The sequence below is a fragment of the Eulemur rufifrons genome, chromosome 18 (assembly GCF_041146395.1).
Source record: "Eulemur rufifrons isolate Redbay chromosome 18, OSU_ERuf_1, whole genome shotgun sequence".
Classification (NCBI taxonomy): domain Eukaryota; kingdom Metazoa; phylum Chordata; class Mammalia; order Primates; family Lemuridae; genus Eulemur; species Eulemur rufifrons.
In genome coordinates this window covers 56933262-56955189 of record NC_091000.1, presented here as the reverse complement: position 1 = coordinate 56955189, position 21928 = coordinate 56933262, and the positions used below count along the sequence as shown (strand labels likewise).

The window sequence follows — 21928 nt, the reverse complement described above, 5'->3', positions numbered from 1 at the left end:
TCTCATAGGGCCCAGGGTAACTGGACTCCCCCTCCATGCCCTTCTGCAGCCTAGATGCAATGCTCTAGAAAAATTCCTGGGGGTTAGAATTATTGCTTGAAAGCTAAGTGCAACTCCAACTTCTACTCACTTTTTCTAATGCAATTGTTCCAATCAATTTACATCCCCAAGTTCTAGTTGCTTCTTCCAAGGAAAGAAATGAAACTAATCTGCAAATAATGACCATCTGCACAAAGAAAACTCAAAGCTTCTTAATTTTTGATAATCTAATGAGTGGAAATTTGTGGTTTCAATTTGCATTTCCTTGATTACTAAGCAAAGCTGAACTCAATTTCATGTTCACTGGCCATTCATGTTTTCTCTTCTGTATAATGCCTGGTGATAACTTTTGCTCATTTGTCTACTGGGTTATTATGGTCCTCTCTTTATTGGTTTGTAGGGGTTGTTCGTATTTTCTGAACACTTGTCCCCTGTCTTGTTAATTGCTTGTGAACTGGTTAATTTTTCATGGTGGTGTTTGATGAACAGAAGTTTTGACAAAAACTATCAGTGTTTTTATTGACGGGTGGTGTTTTTTATAACTTGTTTAAGAAATCTTTTCCTACCCTGAGGTCTTAAACATAATCTCTTCTACTATTTTTTCTTTCCTGCTCAGATGGGAGATCTCTTCTACTATTTTCTAAAAAATGTACAGTTTTCCCCTTTCACATTTAAGTCTGATGAAACCAAAATTTGAACCAAGGTCTTCAACCACTTTTATTCAACATTATACTGGAGGTTCTACCCAGTGTAAAAAGACGTGAAGAAATAAAAGTTGTATGGATTCCAAGGGAAGAAACAAACTTACCATCTACACAAAACAACTCTCAACCCCAAATACAAGCTATTAGAATATGAGAATTTAACAAGGTGGTCAAATATGGGATCAAAATGCTGCAAGTCAAATACTGCAGGTTTTTGGTAGACACCAGGACAAAGAAGCTGTCTTCTATTAAAAATCTGCTAAAACTTTTTACTCTAAATAGGTATTTGATTTTATTGAACATATTTTCTGCATCCAATGATCAATTTTCTCTTTTAATATTTAACATGGTCACTTACATGTAAAAGATTTTCTAACGTCAAATCAACCTTTAATCCTGGAATAAACCTGCTGTTGCTGTTTTTTTTTTTTTTTTTAATACATTGCTGGATTTGGTTTGCCAAAGTGCCATACGTTAAAGAATGTCTCCCAAGAGGAATGCCTTTTATTATCCAATATTCACAAAACATGCAAATATCAATACAAAGTTTTGGCTAATGTTTGTATAGGAAAACTTCATATTTAAGCTCAATACACATTTTAAAACAATGTATGAGAAGATTCTCAAATTGCATTTCTAATACAATTGTTAGAATATAGGAATCCTGAGGTAGTACGAAGAACACATCCATAGAGAATATACATGTTGACAGTACTGAGAGGCCAAGTTCTTACACACAAAGAAACTTTATTAACAATCATATCAAAAGGTCAGTAATCAAAAAATAATGTTTTAAGCATCTTATATCCTAACAGATTCCTAGCTATATATAGGCATTTTTCTGATTTTAAATACATTTAAGGAAGTTGGTTAAGGGTTTGGGGTTGACATGTAATATACTGTAACCTTCCAATTTAAAATATGGGAAATAGGTTCCTGGCTAGAATGTTTACATGGATGTCATTTTCAGAACTGGATCATTGAACTTAAGCAAGAGATAATGCCTTTATTCTGTTTATAAGTTTTATATATGTCTTCATGGAATCCAGTTTCATTTTTTCATACTTCCCCTGCTCAGGTTTCAGTATGAAAGTTATTGTGTCCTCATAAAATGCTCTGGGCAGTTTCCTCTTTTTTCATTCACTACAAGAGTTTATATAACATTGAAATGGTAGATTCCTGAAAGTCTGATAGAATTCTCCAGTAAAATTCTATGAAACTGGCACTTTCTTAGTGGAAAGATTTTTAATCACTAATACAGTTTCTTTAGTGACTATTAGACTAATTGGTATTTGTGCTGCTTCTAGAATTGGTTTTGATAAAAATTTTTAGGATTTTGCCATTTCATTTAAGTTTTCAAATTTGTCAGAGTTGTTCATAAACTCTTATGTTTTTACATTCTGTGGATATAGCTGTAGCTATATTCCCTTTAATTCTTAAAAGTATTTGTATTTGGTTTTTTTCTTCATCAATATCACCAATGACTAATTATTTAATTATTAACTAATTTATTAGTCTGTTCTAAGAACTTTTCCTGTTGTTTAGCTTCTATTACAGTTTTGTACTCTATTTCATTTACTTCTCTCATCTTTATTCTTTTTCACTCATTCTTCCACGTTTATTCTATTCTCTTTCCAAGTATTTCAGTTAGATTAACTCACTAATTTTCAGTCTTTTTTTCTTTATAAAATTTCCCCATAGGTAGACCTTAGAAAATTCTATAAGTTTATATGTAGGTAATTATTATTCAGTTCTATTTTTAAATTTACAACCATTTTTCTTCTTTGAACCACAAATTAGTCATACTATGTATTTTTAATTTCCAAACATGGAGTTTTTAAAATTGTTTTCCTGCACTGCCTTTCAGCCTTATTTGGACTGGGATCAGAGAATAATTCTCTATGACTTCATTTATATGAAACTTGCTGAGACTTGCTTTGTGGCCCAATATACGGTCAATCTTTACAAGTGTTCCAGGTATGCTTTAAAAAAACGTGTATTCCGTATTTGTTGGGGTAGAACTCTAGATTTGTCCATCAGGTCAAATTTGTTAATCACACGAGTCAAATCGTCTATATCCCATGCTTACTTTATCTGCTTTTTTCCTGTCATTTAAGAGAAATGTATTAAAATTATCCCATTTTGCATGTGGATTTATCTATTTTTTCCCTGTAATTCTATTTGTGCTTTATATATTCTGAGACTTTTATTAGGTACACATGAGTTTAGACTTTTTCCCCTCTGAGGGAATTGAATCTTAATATTTAATGATCCTCTTCTTCCTCACACTCTTTTTTTCTTTTTAAGTCTATTTCACCAATATTAATGTAGCCACTTTCTTCTGCTTAGTACTTGTCCAGCATATGTTTTTCCCTCCAATTATAGGCATTCCTTGATTTATTGCACCTCATTTTACTGTGCTTCACAGATTTTTTTTTTTTTTTTTTTTTTACAAACTGAAGGTTTGTGGCAACCTTGCATCAAGCAAGTCTATTTTTCCAACAGCATGTGCTCACTTCCTCTGTGCCACATTTTGGCAATCTTGAAATACATCAAACTTTTTCATTATTATTATATCTGTTATGGTGATTTATGATTAGTGATCTTTTATGTTAAACTATTGTAATTTGGGGTACCACAAACCATACCCATGTAAGACGGCAAACTTATTAAGTGTTGTGTGTGACTGCTCAACCCACCAGCCATTTTCCTGTCTCTCTCCCTCTCCTCGGGCCTCCTTACTCCCTGCGACACAACAATATTGAAATTAACCCAATTAATAATCCTACAACAGTCTCTAGGTGTTCTCTCACTTTAACTCAAAAGCTAGAAATGATTAAGCCTAGTGAGGAAGGCATGTCAAAAGCTGATATAGGCTGAAAGCTAGGCCTCTTGCCACATTTAGCCAAATTGTGAATGCAAAGGAAAAATTCTTGAAGACAATTAAAAGTGCTACTCCAATGAACATACAAATGATATGAAAGTGAAACAGCCTTTCTTGAGACGGACAAAGTTTTAGTGACCTGGATAGATCAAACCAGTCACAACATTCCCTTAAGCCAAAGCCTAATCCAGAGCAAGGCTCCAACTCTCTTCCATTCTGTGAAAGTGGACAGAGGTGAGGAAGCTGCAGAAAATAAGTTTTATGCTATCAGAGGTTGGTTCATGAGATTTAAGGAAAGAAGCTATCTCCATAATATAAAAGTACAAGGTGAAGCAGGAAGTGCTGATGTATCAATAGAAGCTGCAACAAGTTATACAAAAGATCTAGCTAAGATCATTGATGAAGGTGGCTACTAAACAACATGTGTTCGATGTAGATGAAACAGCCTTCTGTTGGAATAAGATGTCATCTAGGACTTTCAGAGCTAGAGAGAAGTCAGTATCTTGCTTCAAAGCTTCAAAGGACATGGGCTACTACAGCTGGTGGACTTGAAGTTGAAGCCAATGCTTATTTACTATTCTGAAAATCTTAGGGGCCTTAAGAATTGACACTATCTGTGCTCTGTGGAACAACAAAGCCTGGATGACAGCACATCTGTTTACAACATGGTTTACTGAATATTTTAAGCACACCGTTGAGATCTACTGCTCAGGAAAAAAAAGATTCCTTTCCAAATATTACTGTTCATTGACGATGCACCTAGTCACCCAAGAACTTCGATGGAGATACATGTCAAAATTAGATATATGATGTTTTCATGCCTCCTAATACAGCATCCATTCTGAAGCCCAGGAATCAAGGAGTCATTTTGACTTTCAACTCTTATTATTTAAGAAATAAATTTTGTAAGGCTATAGCTGCCATAGACAGTGATTCTTTCTACGGACCTGGGAAAAGTAAATTGAAAACCTTCTGGAAAAGATTCACGGCTCTAGACGCCATTAAGAATAGTTGTGATTCATGGTAGGAGGAACAGATATTAACATTAACAGGAGTCTGAAAGAAATTGATTCCAACTCTTATGGATGATTTAGATATTTAACTTTAAATTTGAGGTTAATCAGTATCTATACACCCTCGCTCAAATATCTACCTGCTCCCCCCAATAAGACAGAAGTCTTAAAATGTTTGAACTCTGATAATCTGCCTTCCAGCTTACATGTTTTGTTATCCAGCATTACTGTTTTACCTTGCCCTATCATTTTAATCCCACAAATTAGATAACTGATACATATGGCCACTGTTTGTTGAGATTTATTTATATTTACCATTTTCTCTGTTCATTATTGTTTCCTACATCTCAGACCTATCTTCCAAAATTATATTCCTTTTTTCCTGAATTATTCGTTAGAAGGTCCTTTATTGGGGGACTGTTGACAGAAAACTCTGCTTTTATCTAAAAAAGTCTTACTTTTACCCTAATTCTTGATAACATTTTGAGAAGTCTGCTGTGGAACTCATTCATTGATAAGTGATCTGTCTCTTCTCTCTGGTTCTTTTGAGATCTCCTTTTCTTCAGTGTTCTGCATGCCCAGGTGTGGATAATTATCTTACTTGCTCATCGTACTTTCTGCAGAGATCTAAGAATTTACCTCTCTCATTTATGGAAAATTTTCCACCATTTATCTTTTTCTACATTGTCTCTCCCTCATTCTCTCCTTCTGGAATGTTTACTGGAGATACATGACCCACACGAAATTGCAATTTTAGAGATCAAAATTGGTCAAATATTGGCCATCTCACTTAGTTCAACCTAAAGATCTTTCATAACTATTCTCTAACTTCTCTTTCATATTTTCCATTTTCTTTCTCAGAGATCCTTTCTTTTTACAGAGTCTTTTTGACTCTCTCTTCTACTTCACTAATTCTTTCTTCAGCTGTATCTAACTGCTGTTAAGCACATCTTTGGGATTTTCAATTTCTTTTTTTCTTTTTTTTTTTTTGAGACAGAGTCTCACTCTGTTGCCCAGGCTAGAGTGAGTGCCGTGGCGTCAGCCTAGCTCACAGCAACCTCAAACTCTTGAGCTCAAGCGATCCTCCTGTCTCAGCCTCCCGAGTAGCTGGGACTACAGGCATGCGCCACCATGCCCGGCTAATTTTTTCTATATATATTTTTAGCTGTCCATATAATTTCTTTCTATTTTTTAGTAGAGGTGGGGTCTTGCTCTTGCTCAGGCTGGTCTTGAACTCCTGAGCTCAAACGATCCGCCCACCTCGGCCTCCCAGAGTGCTAGGATTACAGGCGTGAGCCACCGCGCCCGGCCATGGGATTTTCAATTTCAATAACTTTAAAATCATGTTTGATAGTATCTTATTCCTTACTCATTTTTAAATCCATCTTTTATCTCTTCAAAGATTTTATATATACCTATTTAATAGTCTACATTCAATAGTGAAATATCTAAAGTCTTTTGCAGATCTAAATCTTACTCTTTGGTTCTGGCAACTCAAACTTTTGGTAGTTTACTTCTTTGTGTGTTTATTAATATTCTGGGGGAGGGAGCCTGACTTGGTCCATGGAATCTGAGGAGACTAGATTTAAATAGTTTCATCCATGGAGAATTTGTATTTGTTTATGTGGAGTGTCAAAGAATACATCATCTGCAACTCTCTCATTTCTTAACACAGAGGTTCCTTGATCATACAGAACTGTAACTTAGAACTCCACACTCATGTGAGCATGAGACCATGGTAACAAATCCAGAAAGGAGATTATATTTAGGCCAACTTGTAATGAAGACAGACATGTTTCCTCCTGGACTCCTTTGGCCAACAGGTACATTTTTTTTTCTAGCTTACCCTTTCACAAGGGGATATAGCCACTTCAAAGGTCAAAAAGCTTTATCAGTAGCCTTGGATTCAGTTCCCCATAAACAAAGTCTCTTATTCTCATGAATCTCTAAGCTTTTGTTTTAGTATTTGATGCCAGGTTCCATGTTTTGTTTTGTTTTTTAACCACTCTGATTTCAGTTCCCTATTCATTTTTTTGTTGTTGGCCCTTTAAGTTTCCCTTAAATTTTTGTGAGCTTAAGGCATCTTAAAGAACTTTTAAAAAACATATCCAGCATTAAGTGTTTTATAGCTATCAGGCTTTTAGTCTGCCTTACTGCCAGAAACCTATATTCCTCCCTTTTCAGTAATCTCTAAGACAAACTTCTAATTTCTAAGTAATTTCAGTAATTTCATATATATTCCTGTGTTTTGTATAACTAGAATGGCTTCACTAATTTAAGTAAATGGTAAGTCTAATTGAACTGAAAGTCAAAATTACAGAAATCTTTTTAGAAAGAAAGTTTGATTCACATCAATAGCACAGAGTATTTGATCTAGCTAAACTAATAATGCTTTAAGTACATATACCAAATAATTTTAATTACAAGTCACTTTTATCCAATATATATAGTGTTTAAAAAATTTGTTCTTCTAAGAGACAAGGATGACCCCTGAAATTTTTGTAATAATCTGGCAAGCAAATTAATGATTTTAGGTAGACTGAGCAAAATTAAACTTTTGCCCAAATAGTACAGAATTCTTAAATAGTTCACAGAAAGAGATACCTTATAATTTACATATAATTGCAAAGTCATCAGTCTCAAATTCAAAGCATTATATCTAGATGAATCAAATATTTACCTGTCCTTAGAATGAAAATTATCAACTCTCTAGCCCAACTAAATTACTTGACTGAGAAATTAGACAAATATGCTTTATACAGGAAGTTTCATAATCAACTACTAGATCCAATTTCTTATATACTGCAAAACATTTTAGTACAAACAATTATAAATTTTAATTTCTTTAAAACAAACATTTCACTCTGAAAAAGAAAATTTTACTATAACATTAGCCAATTCTTTACCTCTCCAGCACTTGCACATTCCTTGGCTCTTCTGTGAAGTGCAGCCCATATATCCTCATATCTAAAAAAAAAAAAAAAACAAAGCAAAAAATAATTTGAAATGCAAACCAGACATTAAAAGAAATACTGTCTGAAGATAAATATGGAATAGCCTGTGGTACAGAAAGGAAAAGCTCAAAAAATAATGGGGACATGTTACAAGGATACAGAAGTCAACTTGAAGGAGCTTCCAAATGGTCAAATCTGTGACAATTTGAACAATAAAATATATAATGGTAGTAATGGATTATAACTCCAGTAATAAAACAAGTTATTACCATGAGTCCACAGTGATATAAATAAATAATTGAATAAATAAATAAATGGGAGAGTAGAGAAAAACTCTTTCTTACAGAATTCCAGTTGTTAATTATAGAAGAAATGATGGAAAGAAAGTCACCATTTGGTAAACTAGTAGCAACTGTTCAAAAAGAATTCTAATGGATGATAAAATTAGTGGTTAAAAGCATGAAGTGAAATAAGGTATTTACATAGTCTCAAAGTATCTCCCCACAGGATCCTCATTAACTAAAAACGGGAATACAGTGTTAACAGAGGAGAAACCCCCAGAGCTTTCCTTGATCAAATGATCAAAATTAATGTCAACAGTAATGAGACACATCAACATCATGTGCCTCCTGAAATGAGGCACTGGGAAGGACACGACATTAATCTTCTAGCACATTTGCCAAAAAAAGCTCTAACTTGAACTTAATCGTGAGGACAGAGGAGATAAATCCAAATTGATGTACATTTTGAAAAAAAATTAGTACTCTTCAAAAGTGTCAAGATCACAAAAGACAAAGACTAAGGAACTGTTCCAGAATAGAGGAGATGAGGGAGCCATGGAGACAAAATATAATGTGTGATCCTGGACTGAATTCTAGTCCAGAAAAAAAAGGACACTGGTAGGACAACTGATGAAATTTGAATAAGGTCTGTAAAGTATTTACCAATGTTAATTTCCTAGTTTTGATCAATGCACTATGGTTATATAAAATGCTAATAACACTGGGAAAGCTGAAATTCCTTGTTCTATTTTTGCAACTTTATTGTAAATCTGAAATTATTTCAAAATGAAAAGTTAAAAAATACAACTTTTAACTATTATTCATATGGTTGCTGATATAAAACTTGATTGCCCATTTTATCTAAGATTCTCACTATCCAACTGATAATTCTCTAAACAGGAATACATGTTTTATGAGTTTATACTGCCTTCCCACATAGTCATAGAGAGATTCACAATTTTTCTATCGAATTTAGATAGGAAAATCAATCCAAATCATCCAAAACAGACTATACTAGAGTCTACATGTAATAAAAAGCAAGGTGGAAGATCACACAATTAGTATAGCCCTGCTGCCACTGTCGTTTAACAGAGAGTTCAAAAATTTTCTCTGGTGTATCAGATGGTGTAAGTATCCATTAAAATCAACAGGTATTTACTGAATGCCAAGCACCGTTAGGCACCAGAATTTCAGAGATAAATTTTACTTTTGCACGTGTGTTGTCCCAATCCTGAGCACAGAGCCTGACATGCAAAAAAAAAAAAACTTGTTAAATGTCTGTTGAGTGGAGGAATACATATGCTAATTGCAAATATAAAATTCAGGGCTTCACAGTAAAATTTTCTATCATTTTCTCCAATCAGTGGAAAAGAGCAAATTAATCCTCACTTGCCATCTAGACTCCAGATCATTCTTTTCTTCATCTCTCACCATTTCCTTTTTCCCCTATTATGTATGCTCTCCACACCCTCCTTGCCATTATATCTCACCCTTCCTCACACCTACCTTTCTAGTTCAGCACTTAGTTCATGATTTTCCTAGTATCTTTGGCATTCTCTAAACCTAGACTATCACAGCCATTCATTTTCTCTGCTCTACTTCTATGCTATGGAGCACTGCTGGAGAAAGGCATTAAATCCATTACAAATGCATGCTATTCAACCTCACATGGGGCTTAGCTGCCAATCAGCACTTAAAAAAAAAAAAATTCATTCCTATTAGATTGCTCCCTGAAGTCCACACAGGAGTTGTTTTACATCTCTTGCAGCCTTGAAATTCATCCCCACCCAAATGCTTTCAACAGATGGATAACCTTGTTGCACCATTCTCACCGAAATAAAGTCCCTGGATGTAAACTCCTTCAATTTTCCTGTGTTCAAACTCTAACATCTTTAAAATTACAAGTCAATGCTGAGGAAATGGAGATGAAATCATATTAATAACATAATCATTCCTTCGAATAATTTTGGAATATATTTTATCTATATTATGGTAGGACTAGTGGAAGAGTTCACAATATAGTTAGAAAGACCAACACACACGTAAATAATTACCTTATTAGGTAGACAAAGAAAAGTGCTGATTATAAAGCATTAGACTAGAGCTATAGGAATATAGGAGACTAATTCTCAACTGTGTTGTACTACACTGCTTAAAAAAGTATGATTTAGAAGATAGAAGGAAGATGGCAGAGTAAGAAGCACCAGGAATCTGACTCCCCACCTACACCACAGTTGCATTGGCACAATCTGTCTGATGTAACTGCTTTGGAACTCTGGAGTCTACTGAAGGCTTGCAACTTCCAGAGGAAGGATTGGAAAGTAAACTGAGGTTAATTTCAGCTCTCGGCACAGTAACAGTATCCCCACCTCACCCCCATCCCATGGCAGGCAGCCATGCACCTGTTCCTGAAGAAGCTTGTGCACAGCTTGTGAAAGCCGAGGTGGGCCAATAAAGACAGTCCTCCAAGTACTGGGGAATCTGTGCTCTGATCACAATTGCTGCTTCTGATCAGGGAGGAGCAGACATAGAAGCAGCCACTGTTGCAAACTCCTCCCTCTCTAAAGCAATTTTCAGAGGATTTAAAAGGCCAGTGTCTGGTTTTTGTCCCTCTCCATTGTTTTCTTTTCCCTCTTTGGGAGCCAGACACTTAAGGAGCAGGATATTCAAAAGCAACTGCATATGAGGGCATTTAGATAGTCTCTATACATGCCCAGTGAAAGGCGCAGGCTCATAAAAGACCTGAGCAGACCTTAAATTTACATTTCTGATCACTGGCATAGAGACACTACAATATTCAAAACATAAAACAAAAGCAGCAAACCCTGGGGAAGGTGGAGAATCTGATCTCCAGTGTTACCATAGTATGTAATTCAAATGTCCAGTTTTCAATAAAAAAATCACAAGGCATACACAGAAACAGGGAAGTAGGGCCCTTTCAAAGGGAAAAAATAAATTGACAATGTCTCTGAGAAAGACCAGATGGTGAATTTATTAGACAAACTTTAAAACAACTATCGTAAAGATGCTTAAAGAGCTAAAAGAAGACATAAACGAAGTCAAGAAAATGACATGTGAACAAAATAGTAATATCAGTAAACAGATATAAAACATGGGCAAGAACCAATAAGAAATCCTGGAGATGAAAAGTATGTTAACTAAAATGAATAATTTACTGGAGAAATTCAAAAGCAGATTTGAGCAGGCAGGGGAAAGATCAGCATGCTTGAAGATAGGCCAACTGAAATGATCAAGTCTGAGGAACAGAAAAAAAAGAGATTGAGCCTAAGGGACACCATCAAGAGGACCAATATATGAACTGGAGTCCTTGAAGGAGAGAGAGAGAGAAAGAGACAAGAGATTATTTCAAGAAATAATGGCCCAAACCTTCCCAAATTTGATGAAAGACATGATAAACATCCAAGAAGATCAACAAAACTCCAAGTAGGATAAATTCAAAAAGACCCACACTGAGGCACATTATAACCAAACTGTTGAAAACCAGAGACAAAGACAGACTCTTGAAAGCAACAAGAAATATATATAAATATTTAAAAATTATATATATAAATATCCTTATTGAAGATCCCTTGTATATAATACCGAGGGGTCCTCAATAAGAGTATCTGCAGATTTCTCATCAGAAACATTGGAGGCCAGAACTGAGTTAATATATACTAAAAGTGCTAACAGGAAAAATAACTCAAACAAGAATCCTATATCTGGCAAAACTGTCCTTCAAAAATGAAGAATAAATGAAGCTATTTCCAGATGAACAAAAGCTGAGGGGGGTTGTTATCACTAGACCTCCTCTGCAAGAAATGCTAAAGGGAGTCCTTTAGGTTGAAATAAAAGACATTAGACAGTAATTCAAAGCCATATGAAGAAATAAAGATCTCTGGCAAAAGAAATGCATGGACAATTATAAAAGCTAGAGTTATTATAAGTTTTGTTTGTAACTCCACTTTTTGTTTTCTACATGATTTAAGAGATAAATGCATTAAAAAGTATAAGTCTGTATTTCTGGACACATATAAAGATGTACTTTTGTTACATGAATAGCTGAAAGTGGGGCTGGGATAGAGCTGTATGAGAGGCAGTTTTTGTGTGTTGTTGAAGTTAAGCTGGTATAAATGCAAATTAGTATGTTATAACTTTATGATGTTAAATGTAATCCCTGTGATAATCAGAAACAAAATAGCTATAGACTATACACAAAAGGAAATGAGTAGAGAATTTAAATGTTTCATTACAAAAATGAAACACAAACACACAAAAAACAGTAATTCAGGAAATGAAGGACAAAAAAGCTATAAGTCATACAGAAAAAAAATAACTAAATAATGCAAGTAAGTCCCCCCTTAATAATTATTTTAAATGTTAATGGAATAAACTCTCTAATCAAAAGACAGGGATTGGCAGAAGAATTTAAAAAAATAAACAAACAAAAAACATGGTCCAACTATATGCTGTATATAAGAAACCCACTTTAGATCCAAAGACACAAACAGGTTGAAAGTGAAAGGTTGAAAAAAGATATTCCCTGCAAATGGTAACTGAAAGAATGCAGGGATGTAAATACTAATATCAACAAAATAGGCCTCAAATTTTTTTAAAAAAGAGTAACAAGAGGCCGGGCGCGGTGGCTCACGCCTGTAATCCTAGCACTCTGGGAGGCCGAGGTGGGCGGATCATTTGAGCTCAGGAGTTCGAGACCAGCCTGAGCAAGAGCGAGACCCCACCTCTACTAAAAATAGAAAGAAATTATATGGACAGCTAAAAATATATATAGAAAAAATTAGCCGGGCATGGTGGCGCATGCCTGTAGTCCCAGCTACTCGGGAGGCTGAGACAGGAGGATCGCTTGAGCTCAGGAGTTTGAGGTTGCTGTGAGCTAGGCTGACGCCACGGCACTCACTCTAGCCTGGGCAACAGGGTGAGACTCTGTCTCAAAAAAAAAAAAAAAAAAAAAAAAAAAGTAACAAGAGATAAAGAATGGCATTATATGTTAATAAAAGGTTCCATATAGCAAGAAGATATAACAATTATAAATATTTACATAACAGACCCTCAATATATATGAAGCAAGATTTGACAGAATTGAAGGGAGAAACAGTTCTCCAATAACAGTTGGAGACTTCAATACCTTACTCTCAATGATCGATAGAATAACCAGACAGAAGTTAAGCAAAGAAAGAATTTGAACACAATAAATCAACTGGATCTAACAGACATAAAGAGAACATTCTACTCAACAACAGCTGAAGACATATTCTTCTCCAGTGCACATGGGGCATTCTCCAAGATAGATCATGTGTTAGGCCACAAATTAAGTCTCAATACATTTAAAAAGACAGATATTATACAAAGTATCTTCTCCAGCCACAATGGGATAAAGTTAGGAATCAATTTCAAAAGGAAAACTGGAAAATTCACAAATTTGTGGAAACTTAGCAACATATTATTAAACAACTAATGGGTCAAAAAAGAAATCACAATGGAAATCAGAAAATACTTAGAGATAAATGAAAATGAAATACAACATACCAAAATTTATGGGATGCAAGAAAAGCAGTCCTAAAAGGGAAATTTATAGCTATATATGCTTACATTGAAAAATAAGGAGGATCTCAAATCACCAACCTATCTTTACAACTTAAGGAACTAGAAAAAGATCAAACTAAACCAACAGCTTTTAGAAAGAAGGAAATAATAAAGATCAGAAAAATGAAATAGAAAGTAGAAAAGCAACAGAGAAAAACCAATGAAACCAAAAGTTGTTTCTTTGAAAAGATTAACAAAATTAAACTAATAGCTAGACTAAGAAAAAAAGAAGACTCAAAGAGCTCTATGAACAATTGCACGCTAACAAATTGGATAACCTAGATGAAGTGCACAAATTCCTACAAACACAAAACCTACCAAGACTGAATCCTGAAGAAATAAGAAATTGAATCAGTAATCAAAAATCTCAAGGTAACAAAAACCTTGGACCTGTGGCTTCACTGGTGAGTTCTATCAATATTTTAAAAAAGAACAAACACCAGCTAGGTGTGGTGGTTCACACCTGTAATCCTAGCGCTCTGGGAGGCCAAGGCAGGAAGATCACTTGAGCTCAGGAGTTTGAGACCAGCCTGAGCAAAAGTGAGACCCCTGTCTCTACCAAAAATAGAAAAAAGTAGTCGAGTGTGGTGGTGCACACCTCTGTAGTCCCAGCTACTCAGGAGACTGAGGCAGGAGGATCACTTGAACCCAGGAGTTTGAGGTGGCAGTGAGCTAGGATGATGCCACTGAACTGACGACACTGTACTCTACCCATCATGACAGAGTGAGACTCTGTTTCAAAAAAAAAAAAAAAAAACCAAAAACCCAACACCAATCCTTCTTAAACTCTTCCAAAAAAGAAAAAATGAAGGGAGGAAACATATCCTAACTCATTCTATGGGACCATTATTGCCCTGATACAAAATCCAGGCAAAGACATACAAGAAAAGGAAACTATAGACCAACATCCCTTATAAACACTGATGCAAAAAATCCTCAACAAAATACTAGCAAACTTAATTCAGCAGATATTAACAGGATTATACACCATGATTAAATGGGATTTACTCCTGGAATGCAAGAATGGGTTCAACATATGAAAATCTATCAATGTAATATACCAGATTAACAGAATGAAAGAAAAAAACCACATGATCATCTCAACTGATGTATAAAATTATTTGACCAAATTCAAATTTTGTGATAAAACACTCAAATTAGGAATAGAAGGAAAACTAGGAATAGAAGGTACACTCAAACTAGGAATAGAAGAAAAAATAGAATGAAAACCCATAGCTAACATTATACTCAACAGTGAAAGACTGAAAGCTTTTCCTCTAAGATCGGGGAGAAGACAAAGATGCCTGCTTTTTCTACTTCAATTCAACATAGTACCAGAAGTTGTAGCCACAGCAGTTAGGAAAGAAAAAGAAATAGAAGGTATCCAAATTCGAAAGGATGAAGCAAAATGATCTCTATTCATAGATGATATGACTTTATATACAGAAAACCCTAAAGATTCCACACAAAAAACTATCAGGACTAATAAATGAACTCAGCAAAGTAGGATACAAAATTAACACATAAGTCAGTTGTTTCTTTACAGTAACAATGAACAATCCAGAAATAATGTAAGAAAACAATTCCATTTATAATAGCATTAAATACTACTTAGGAATTAACCAAGAAGGTAGAAGATTTATACAATGAAAACCACAAAACACTGCTGAAAGAAATTAAAGACAACATATATAAATGGAAAAACAACCCATGTTCATGGATTGGAAGACTTAATATTGTTAAGATGTCAGTAACATCTAAAGCAATCTACAGATTCAATGCAATCCCTTAAAAAATCTCAATGACATTCTTTGCTGAAATAGAAAAAAATCCATCCTAAAATTCATATGGGATCTTAAGGGACCTTTAATAGCCAAAATAATCTTGAAAAGAACAACAACATTGGAGAACTCAGACTTCCTTATGTCAAAACTAACTACAAAGCTACCGTAATCAAAACAGTGTGGTACTGGCATAAAGACCAGACATACAGACCAATGGAATAAAATAGAGAGCCCAGAAATAAATCCTTGTGTGTATGGTCAAAAAATTCTTGACAAGGTTGTCAAGACAAGACCATTCAATGGGGTAAAGTTGTTGTCTTCTCAAAAAATGGTGTGGGGAAATCTGGATATTCACATGCAAAAGAATAAAGCTGGGCCCTTACCTAACACTATATATAAAAGTTAACTCAAAATGGATCAAAGATCCAAATATAAGAGCTAAAACTGTAAAACTCTTAAAACACAGGGGAAAATCTTCATGATACTGGATTTGGCAATAATATCTTGGATATGACACCAAAGGCACAAGCAACAAAAGAAAAAATAGGCAAACTGGACTTCATCAAAATTAAAAACTTTTGTGCATCAAAGGATATAATAAATGGAGCAAACAGGCAACCTACAAAATGGGAGAAAGTATTTGAAAGTCACATATCTGACAAATTTTTAATATCCATAAAATATAGAGAACTCCTAAAACTCAACAACATAAGACACAAATAAGCCAGTTCAAAATGGGCAAGGAATAGACATTCCAAAGAAGATATACAAATAGCCAAATTAAGCACACAAAAAGATGCTATCATTAGTCACTGGAGAAATGCAAATCTAAACCACAGTAAGACACCATTTCACACTCACTAGTGAATATGACATAAAATACAAAACAGAAACAGAAAAATAAGTGTTGGCAAGGATGTGAAGAAATTGGAACCCTTGTGCAATACTGATGAGAACATACAGTGGTGCAGTCATGAAGGAAAACACTATGATGGTTACAGAAAAAATTAAACATAGAGTTATATGATCCAGCAATTCCACTTCTGGATATATAACCAAAAGAACTGAAAGCAAGATGTCAAAGAGATATTTGTACACCCATGTTTATAGCAGCATCATTCACAACAGACAAAAGGTAGAAGTAACTCAAGTGTCTATAATAGCCGAATGGATAAGCAAAATGTGGTATATACATACAATGGAATATTACTAAGTCTTACAAAGAAACGAAATTACAACACATGCTACAACATGGATAAACCTTGAAAATGTTATGCTAAGTGAAATAAGCTAGCCACAAAAAACCAAATACTACATGATTCCACTTATATGAGGTACCTAGTATAGTCAAATTCATAGAGAGAGAAGTAGAACGATAGTTGCCAGGAGGAGGAAGAAATGGGGAGCTGTTGGTTAATGGGTACAGAGTTTCCATTTTGCAAGATGAAAAGAGTTTTGGGGATTGCATGCAGGGCCATGTGAATGTACTCAACACTACTAAACTGTACACTTAAAAACGGTTAAGATGATATTTTGTTATGTGCATTTTATCACAATTTTTTAAAAATTAAAAAAATATGATTTAGATATTTGCTATTTAAATGGTCTTTCCCACACTCAATATTAGTTCCAACAAGAAAACACTGTTTTTCAGTGTACCATACGGACACACTATAGACACCTTCCTATAGCTGTAAATTTTTCATATTAAGTCCCAAAATGCATCTTCATCCCAAAAAACTACCACACAAAAAAGTATATCTCCAAAATAAATTCTTAAATAAAATAACTTCAACTAAGTTTCAAAAGAGAAAAATAAAATGTAAAGAGTAAACAGTACACCATTGGTTAACTTTTGATATACTCCCTTTCGTGTTCACTTCTGCTCTTTACTCAACAAAATGAAGGAAGAAATTAATATCAAAGTAAGCACTTTTCATTTCAAAGAAGAAAAATCTTTAGATTGAGCAACCATAAAAAGAAACACAATAAAGAGCTAGAAAAGAGATAGGAAAAAGTAGGTATCAATGACCATGTTATAGCAAGTGCAGATAAGGAAAAGGAGTATATCTGTCAAATGACATGTTATTACATATAGAACTGCATGTAACATACTTAAATCATATAGTGCCCTTACTTTTATAATAGCTTTATTGAAGTATAATTTACATACCATAAAATTCAACCTTTTAAAGTGTATAATTAGTAGTTTTTTCAGTATACTGTTCTCACAAAGTTGCGCAACTACCACCACTGATTCCAAAACATTATTACCTAGAAAAGAAACCCTATACCCATCAGCAGTCACTACCCAGTCTCTCTTCCCTCCAAACACTGGCAACCATTACTCTACTTTCTGTCTTTATGGATTTGCCTATTCTGTACATTTCATATAAATAGAAACATACAATATGTGGTCTTTTGTGCTGATTCCTTTCACTTAGCATAATGTTTTTAAGTTTCATCCATGTTGTAGCACATATCAATAATGCATTCTTTTCTGTGAGTGAATAATATTCCATTATATGTATACACCATATTTTGTCCATTCATCAGCTGATGAACATTTGTGCTGCTCCTACTTTTTGGCTATTATGAATAATATTGCTATGTACATTCATGTAGAAGTTTTTATGTGGATATACGTTTGCCATTCTCTTGGGGTGAAATTGCTGGGTAACATGGTACAGGTTGAGTATTCCTTATCAAAAATACTTGGGACCAGAAATGTTTCAAGATTTAGGATTTTTTCCAATTTTGGAAGATTTGCATCATACCAGTTGAACATTCCTAATCCAAAAACTTAAAATCCAAAATGCTCCAATGAGCATTTTCTCTGAGCATCATGTCAGCACTCAAAAAGTTTTGCATTTGGAGCATTTCAGATTTTGGATATTCAGATTAGAGATACTCAACCTGTGATTCTATATCTAACTTTTTGAGAAACTATCAAACTGTTTTCCAAAGTAGCTGTACCAATTTACATGCCCACAAACAATGCGTAAGGGTTCTAATTTCCCCCCCATCCTCGCGAACACTTACCATCTGTCTTTCTGATTATAGCTATGCTAGTGAGTATGAAGTGGTATCTCACTGTGGTTTTGATATGCATTTCCCTGGTGACTAACAATGTTGAGCATATTTTCATGTGCTTATTGGCCATTTGTGTATCTTCTTTTGAGAAACATCTCATTCAAATCCTTTGCCTATTTCTTCACTGGGTTATCTTTTTATTTTTGAGTTTTAAAAGCTCTTTATATATTCTGGATACAAGTCACTCATCAGATATATATGATCTACAAACATTTTGTCACATTCTGTAGGTTGTCACTTTATTTCCTTGATGGTACTGTTTTTTGTTGTTGTTGTTGTTGTTTTGCTTTTTTTATTTCAGCTTATTATGGGGGGGTACAAAAGTTCAGGTTACATACGTTGCCCATGTACTGCCTATCCCCCCAAGTCAAAGCTCCAGGCGTGTCCATTCCCCAGACAGTGCGCATTGCACTCATCATGTAGGTATATACCCACAGGATCTTGCTCTGTTGCCCAGGCTGGAGTGCAGTGGTGTCATCATAGCTCACTGCAACCTCAGACTCCTGAGCTCAAGTGATCCTCCTGCTCCAGCCTCCCAAGAAGCTGGGACTACAGGCACATGCCACCATGACCAGCTAATTTTTGTATTTTTAATAGATGTGGGGTCTCGCCACGTTGCTCAGGCTGGTCTCCAATCCCCGGTCTCAAGTGATCCTTCTATTTCACCTGTTGAAAGTGCTAGGATTACAGGTGTGAACCAACACATCTAGCTAATACTCTCTGAAACAAAAAAGTTTTTAATTTTGATTAAGTCCAATTTATCTTTTTTTTTTTTTTTTTTAAGAGATAAAGTCTTATTCTGTCACCCTGGCTGGAGTGCAGTGGTACAATCATAGCTCATTGCAACCTCAAACTCTTAAGCTCAAACAATCCTCCCTCCAGCCTCAGCCTCTGAGAAGCTGGGACTATAGGCTTGTACCACCACACCCAGCTAATTTTCAAAAAATTTTTTTAGACAGGGTGTCACCATTGCCCAGGTTTACCTCGAATTCCTGGCCTTAAGCAATCCTCCCACCTCATTTTCCTGAGTGGCTGGGATTATAGGCATGAGCCATCACACTCGGCTCTTTATTTTCTATTTATTTATTTTTTTGTGAAGCCGTGAGGTAGCCCGCCGAGGCCCCGCCCCACGGTCCGGCCTCTTTCTTTTCTATTTTGTTGCTTGCACTTTTGGTGTCATGTTAAGACCATATATTTTAATATTAATCTGTATGTCAATAAGACTGGATTAGAAGAGACATGATATAGAATTAAGAAAGTAAAAAACAAAATTATTGAGTTCTCAAATTCAGAATCAATTTTCTTGCAACAAAGCAACTATACATATAATAAATGCACATAATAAAGTATTGACTAGTAAATACAATAGTGATCTATCTGCTCAAAATCTGAATGGCTTTTGTACTAATCAGTGAAAAGTGAAAGCCCTTAGGGAAAAGAATAAGTAAATAATTTCCAGTCACTATATTACAGTAAAATTTAGGTGTTTTAAGGTTTTATCTATAAAATTATAAAATATTTTTAGTCAATAAAGTAGAAGTATAACCTTCCTCTGTAAATGAAAACACTTACCTGCTAAGTAATTCCAGTCCAGCAGAGTACTTTGGCAAATATGAAACAGTCCTACAAAAAGAAACACTTACGTATTAAAATTGTTTCTGATTTAGCCAACTAAAAAAAAAGTTACATACAAGCATTTCAACATTGCCAACTGTAATATAAGGTATTTTTAAATCACTAATGACAATTTATATAAACTTTTAGAGAAATGTACAATTTTATTTCATAGTTAATGTAATGAACTATAATTTATTATCAACCATCATTTTGTCCCATGGAGATTATTTTTAGCATACAATATTATACAATAAACAGTTTAATGTAATGCTACATGAGAATAAATAAGTTCATCATCCCCAGATTGAAACTGAATATTGGTCACATATTTTGTTTAAAAAAATTTTAAAAACAGCACAATACACTCTTGTTTTCATATAAAACAGGTAACATAGCTAAAAAGCCTCACTTGTATGATTTCATTGTTAATTTGCTTTTCAATAATGCAGGACTTTTGCTCTTAATATAAAACTAAAAATTAATTGTGATGAAACAATAGCCACTGATTGTCATGGAGTAAAACAATTATACCATTTCACAATTTTATCAGAAAATTTTCCTGTTACAAAATTTAGAAAGAATCAATAAATTGTTCTGTAGTCAGATGTACTCTAAAACCCATAAAAGTAATTATACTCTTATGAATACAACCAAAAGTTGTGTGAAATTTAAGTCATGGTAAATTAAAATCTTAGCACAAGCTTACCTGGGTTTGCTTTTTACTTTTGCTTCTCTTGACTTGTCACTTAAAGTCTTCAGCCTATAATTCAACAAGTATAAAATATAATATTTTTACATGTCAAGATATTTTTCAGCCATAAATTTTCACATCAGATAAGCTAATTTTTTTTAGCAAAAATTAAGCACCTCTGTAAACAACAAACAGTTGTGTTTTTACCATGTTAGACACCACAAATGGAAAATATGTAGCAAATACCTTTATATTTCTAAGTGCCCCAAATACCTTTTATAGAAACAATGATTCCTAAATATGATCAGACCAGAGAAACCTAATTTATCTGGCATCTTTACAAAAAGTAGTGGTCCACATAAGTGAACTCAGTAGGTAACAAAGAGATCTAAGCAGCACACTTTATTAAGTAGATACTATCCCAGACATTCAAATCTCTTTAAACACCCATAGTATTTGAAATTTTCATTGATTAAAAAGTTTTCTAAAATATATTACAAACTTCTTTCATCAAAGAGGACTTGGTGTATCCCATTTAACATTTTCTGATCACTCTAGCTCATTATTAAGAACACTACGGGACAGGCACAGTGGCTCACGCCTGTAATTCTAGCACTTTTGGAGATTGAGCTGGGGAGATAGCTTGAGGCCAGGAGTTTGAGACCAGACTGGGCAATAGCAAGACCCCCAGGTCTACAAAAAAGAGAAAAATTAGCTGGGCATTGTTCTGCACACCTGTAGTACCAGCTACTCTGGAGGCTGAGGCAGGAAGATCACTTGGGCCCAGGAGTTTGAGGTTGCAGTGAGCTATGACAAGGCCTGGGCAACAGAGCAAGACCTTGTCTCAAAAAAAAAAACAAAAACAAAAACACAACACTACTGATTGCATTTTGCAGCAAAACAGTACTCTCCTCAGATGCTTCTGAGCTAGAAATGCATCTTCATTTATTAACCTGAACCAACAAATCAATGGTAGTTTCATTTGTGTTTGTTTGGGCTCTTGTGTCTATTTTTTCTAAATTTTTGTCTCCACCACTGGTCATCTGGTTATCAGCTATCACTTACTGTTTTTGCTAGCAGCCTCCTCTCCTTCTATTTGCTGGTTTTAAATTACTGAGCTAGAAAACAGATAAATGGGCTAGAACTACGTCTATAAAATTAAATTATAGGCTCTTCTAAATACAAAATGCATCCATAAACTATACAATTTATTTTCACTTCACTGGCCTGGTTTTACTTTCTTTTGGCTGTGTACTCTGTAATA

At 34.6% G+C, this 21928-nt stretch overlaps 1 protein-coding gene across 4 annotated transcripts in view; it reads right to left on the bottom strand.

Moving 5' to 3' along the window:
* DTNBP1 (dystrobrevin binding protein 1) overlaps positions 1 to 21928 on the bottom strand; it is a 127771-nt gene that overhangs the window by 98326 nt on the left and 7517 nt on the right. The window contains exons 2-4 of one of the 4 annotated variants that reach the window (XM_069493133.1): positions 20680 to 20733; positions 19929 to 20027; positions 7547 to 7607 (exon numbers count right to left, since the gene is read on the bottom strand). Coding sequence is in view for 3 of the 4 variants with exons in the window: in XM_069493134.1 (XP_069349235.1) it covers positions 7547 to 7607; positions 19929 to 19979; positions 20680 to 20733 (166 nt within the window). In the remaining variant the exon portion in view is untranslated. The remainder of the gene's footprint in view (positions 1 to 7546; positions 7608 to 19928; positions 20028 to 20679; positions 20734 to 21928) is intronic. The other 3 variants (XM_069493134.1, XM_069493131.1, XM_069493132.1) reach the window with 3 other exon arrangements.